At 41.9% G+C, this 5,153-nt stretch overlaps 1 protein-coding gene across 4 annotated transcripts in view; it reads left to right on the top strand.

The window, feature by feature from the left end:
* CACNB4 (calcium channel, voltage-dependent, beta 4 subunit) overlaps window positions 1-5,153 on the top strand; it is a 267,917-nt gene that overhangs the window by 239,160 nt on the left and 23,604 nt on the right. For all 4 annotated transcript variants that reach the window (XM_011943046.1, XM_011943050.1, XM_011943047.1 and 1 more), the window contains one exon: window positions 2,423-2,532. In XM_011943046.1, coding sequence (XP_011798436.1) covers window positions 2,423-2,532 — 110 coding nt within the window. The remainder of the gene's footprint in view (window positions 1-2,422; window positions 2,533-5,153) is intronic.

Consider the following 5,153-nt stretch of genomic DNA (forward strand, 5'->3'; position numbering starts at 1 on the left):
TAAAAATACAAAAATTAACCGGGCGTGGTGGCACATGCTTGTAATCCCAGCTACTTGGGAGGCTGAGGCAGGAGGATTGCTTGAACGTGGGAGGTGGAGGTTGCAGTGAGCTAAGATTGTACCACTGCCCTCCAGCCTGGGTGACAGAGCGACACTCTGACCAAAAAATGAAAATTAAATTAAAAAAATAAAACTACACAAACCCTATTCTGGAAAGGAAAGAAGCTGCCTATGAGACTTCATGCCTGAAAGCTGCAGTGGCCAACTGGAGTAATGGAAAGTCAGGTGTGGGTTTACTCTACCTCAACTTGATTTAAATTCTTACTATCTCAGAGCAAGGCCAAGACTGACTGTGCATCCGTGCTTGACCACTTGACTCACATCTGGAGATTCGGGCTTGTAGAACACTGAACTATAAGAGAATGGTGGAGTCAGGTGACTTGGCACTGGCCCGATGCCCAGGGGCTGGTTAGTTACAGACCTGAGCTGTAACTAACCATGTGCAGCTTTCTGTGTGTGTCTCAGTTTCCCTCTTGGTAAAATGAAAAAGTTGTTACACCAGTGTTTTCTAGCAGTTGAACAGCTTTTTATAGTGAAATCATATATAAAGCCTCAATGTAGAAAACAGAAATGCAGGTGTGTTTACCTGGCACTGAGGATGGTGAAGCTGGAGCCCACTGAACCTCCCTTTAGTCCTCAGAACAGTCCCTGAGGTGTATCTGCAAAAACTCTTGGTTTCTACAGGAGACAATTTTGAAGATGCATCAAATAATTATTGGGGTCTAACAGTTCTAAAAATTTAAGAATTGAAAACTTCCTGACAACCTACAGCATATAAACATAATGACACAGGCAAGCAGTACTTTGCTTAAAATGGCACCAGAACTTTTGCACAGACTGTTGTTTTAAAGAATGATTTCCAAACATCTGAGGAAAGGACTATTTTAAATTCTCCCCAAGGCTTTAGGTCACTGAAATCAGGTACAGTCTCCTGACAGTGTTGTCCCCAGACAGGTGTGAGATGACATATGATTCAGTAATTGTTGATAATTCTACCCTCCTTCCTGCTTCAATCCCCAAAGAGTTTGAAAACAGAAGAGAAGAGAATGGGTGTACTGAGTATAAAAGAGGAGGGGTGCTACTTTCCTTGTCTCCTTTCTGGGAACCAAGCTGTGAAGATAAGAATGGAGAAAGGCTCATGGTGACAGTAACTGGCTTAAAGAGGCAAACTTTGAATTCTACTGGTAGATAATTGGAAATTGAGCAATCTCAGTTTAAAATAGTCTTTAAATTCTAAGTTGCAGATGTTCTCATTTGATAAATCATATGCAAATAGATGCCCCTCTGCATTTATTTGCAATGTCTTTACTTTATTCTTCACTTTTCTTTTTTTTTTTGAGACAAAGTCTCACTTTGTCTCCCAGACTGGATTGGTAGTGGCGTGATCTCGGCTCACTGCAGCCTCTGCCCCCCGGGCTCAAATGACCGCCCCCACCTCAGCCTCCCAAGTAGCTGGGACTATAAGCATGTGCCACCACATCAGGCTAGTTTTTGTATTTTAGTAGAGACAGAGTCTCACCTTGTTGGCCAGGCTGGTCTCGAACTCCTGACCTCAAATGATCCAACCACGTCGGCCTCCCAAAGTGCTGCGATTACAGGCGTGAGCCACTGTGCCAGGTCCTGCCTTATTCTTCTCTGCATGACCGCAGGATACTTTCTGACTTAGCAAATCCTGGCACAATACTCACATTGCTCTCAACTAGAGTGCCTTATGACTGCCCGCCGTATGCATTCAAAGTCATATGCAAATATGCTGAAGAATCCTATGCATGCAGAAAAAATAAAACCATTTTTTCACATTTTTACAAATGAAGTATCCCTTCGGGCCCCTGGAGAATCACGTGTGTATCACAAAAGAATGCAACTTAGCCACAGACTGGTTGATTGTCTTTGATAATCAAAATGAAGAGCGCTTCCCAGCTTTGACCAGCATCATTAAATGCCAGAGCAAAGCATTTGTAGTTCCTGAAGGTCTTATTCAAGAGCAAATCAACTAGGCATTGTGGCAATTTGTATTGCTGCTTCCTAGAAAGAGCATGGTTTATTTATATGTTTTGGTTCCTTCCTGGTATGGTGTGTATTATAAAGGGAATTCAGCAAGGCAGGCCATAATGGAGGAAGAATGTTTTTAATGGAGTAGGTTTTTTGTGTGTGTATGAAACAGTTTAAACCTTCCTCCATTCTGCTCTGCTTGCATTCTGATACTAGCCAGAGCCTGTTTAAAACACTTGTGGCCAATGTTTATTATACTGTGGTTCCCCTGTAGTATGTAAATTGGTTATTAAGTACTGTGGTTCTAAATCACTTGGAGAGCCCCATAACATTTTTACTGGCTTGTTCTGTTCTGTGTTCCTATTCATAGGATATCAATAACGAGAGTGACAGCTGACATTTCTCTTGCTAAGAGGTCTGTCCTAAATAATCCCAGCAAGAGAGCAATAATTGAACGTTCGAACACCAGGTCCAGCTTAGGTAAGATGTTCAAATGTGGTGCTTCTTCAAGCTGTGCTTACAGACCGGGCTGACACATGGTGCATTTGTGAATGTCTTTGTCAATTTGTTCCCCATTCTGAATGGGGGAAGCACTGAATACCTGAAGAGAATGCTAGCTATGGCAGGAAGGCAGCAGAGTCTTGCAGTAGCCAGAGCCTGCTGTCTCTCAGCTTTAGTCAATTAGCTAATTAGTCTGGTGGGAAGAATCCTCAATGGGCTTTCCTAGTCTTTGCCTGCCTAACCACATGAAACCACTCATCTCCACTTTGCTCAGCTTCTCAACGGGGCTAATGATATCTGTCATACCTGAGTCACAGCTGACGTGAAAGAAAACGAGGTGTTCAGCTTTCTGAGATCTTTAGAAGAAAAGCTAGATAACGGTGTTCTTGGTGTTGCAAATGGCAATGACCATTAGTAACATGCAGGGACTTTAAACATATCTTTCCTGGGGTACCAGCCGGAAGGCATCCTAAAATTCCCCATGATGGAGAAGAATAAAAGACTGTAAGTGAGTAGCTCCATCAAGCCATAGGTGAGCAGGGCTGTGGAGGATGGAATCACCACCCACAGAAGCAAGTCCATAGTGCTGGTGAATTACATTGTTCATCTGGAAAGCCTGTTCATGGTCTCCACGATTGCCAAGGGTGGCGCAGTCCGCTCATGACTTCCTAGGACTCTCTTTACATTCATATTCTGAGGGCAACTTGTTTTAACTAGGAAGGATAAATAGGGCTCTTCCATGCCTTACATTTTTTAAACTGTTGAAATTAGCTCTATAGATAGAAAACTAAACAAAATTAAGATTTCCAAGACAGAGTGCATGCCCTAACATCACACTAAGAACCCACTGACCCTGAGCCAAAGATTGTACAATTTGTAAAGAAGGTACAAAGTATTATCTGTGTATTCCTGACATGGGATTGGCACATGATCATTGCTAATAAATGTTTGTTGGATGGTTGCTTTGTGAAGGAATACTAAACATACCAAATAGAGTAGTGGTCAGTGCTTGTGAGGGGAAGATCCCAGCGATTAGTGGTCCCTTCTTTAGTCTTGTATTTAGAGCCTTCCACATGCAGAGGGAAACATGCTCAAAGGCACAGTATTTTGACCTTGAGGAGGTACAATGGCAATGTTGATGGTGAATCCTATTAGGTAATGACTAAAGTTAAATATCATGGGTGACAAGGACATTAAGTTAGGTTGAAGGTTTCTCAAATAAACATCAATTCCCTGCTCTCCTGTTTTCTACCCATTTTGTAACTCCTTATAGTGTCTTTGGCTTTTAACTGCTCCTTCTTCTAATGTATGGTGAGAGGCTAAAAGATAATTAAAAGCTTAAGCCAGGTTGTCTGACTCCTTTAACCACTGACACCTGCTAAGGGCTTCACCCGTATTCACTGAAGTCATTCCTTACAATCCAGTCACCCGCTGTCAGAGGGGGGGCAAGTTAGAGTAAACAAGAAGAAACAAAGTATATCTCAGCTCGTGGTTTTTGCCTTTACTCTTTAAAGTCATATACCCACAACCTTTGGAGTTAATTTCATGGCAATCTCTTAATATTATAATAACCACAATGTGATCCATTTGTGTGCTTGTTCATGCACATTTGTAGATTGCTTCATCAAATGTTTATTGAACACTTGTTATGTGCCATGCATTACACTAGACTTAGGACATACAGACATATCCCACACACAGTATCTTACCCGTGGGCAAAGAGACAGAAGGGACAGATGGTTAGAATACCTGTGACAGTGGAATTATGAACAAAGAGCTAGGGGTATAAAGAAGAGTAGGGGGTAGGAGATATGTGAGAAGACTTCCGAGAAGTTATATTTGAGCTGGTTCTTCAAGGCAGGAATGCACAAAGACATTGACATGTAAACAAAAATGTGTTGTTGAGAAAGAAGTAGATTTGTGTATAGCATGCGTAGAACAGGGAAGTTGGGGGTGTGATTTGAGAGGAACAGAAGAGACTGAAAAAGACCGAGGCCAATGTGCTGGGGTTTTAATGTGCCTTGCTAAAGAGATCTCCAAAATAGATCCCATGCAATGTTAATTTTACAATGTAGTAATAGTTGTTACATTCAGAATGTTTTCCATTGTCAAATAAATTTGGAAATGATGGATTAAGCTGACAGGTTTCTTCTCTGCAAGACTTCTTAGAGCCTTGAAGATATAAAGGGTAATGCATGTTTGAAATTCTAAAGAGAAGCTAGTATGGTATGCAATGTATCCCTTGCACAAAACCCCCTTCTTCCCATAGGATATCTTATGAGATTATTGTTCCAGAGTACTCACTTTGGGAAATGTTGCTTTGGGCCCTGAGGAGCCACTGAAGTGTTTTAAGCATGGGAGAAATATGAACAGGTTTGGGTATAAGGAATATCATTTGTGACAGAGATCCTGGAGAGAGGTGGGCCCAAATCAGTCATGGTCGGTTTATAGAAGTGTTCATCGAGGTCCTCTAGCATCATAACCCGTGACTCCTCAGGGCTCCATTTGACTAGAATAGGATTATGAGGAAACCTTCATTGGAACCCCTCTGAAAATCAGTCTGGGTAGCCACCATTGTTTGGTTTGGCTGAGATCTTTTT

This window comes from Colobus angolensis, unplaced genomic scaffold (assembly GCF_000951035.1).
Source record: "Colobus angolensis palliatus isolate OR3802 unplaced genomic scaffold, Cang.pa_1.0 Scaffold215, whole genome shotgun sequence".
Taxonomy (NCBI): domain Eukaryota; kingdom Metazoa; phylum Chordata; class Mammalia; order Primates; family Cercopithecidae; genus Colobus; species Colobus angolensis.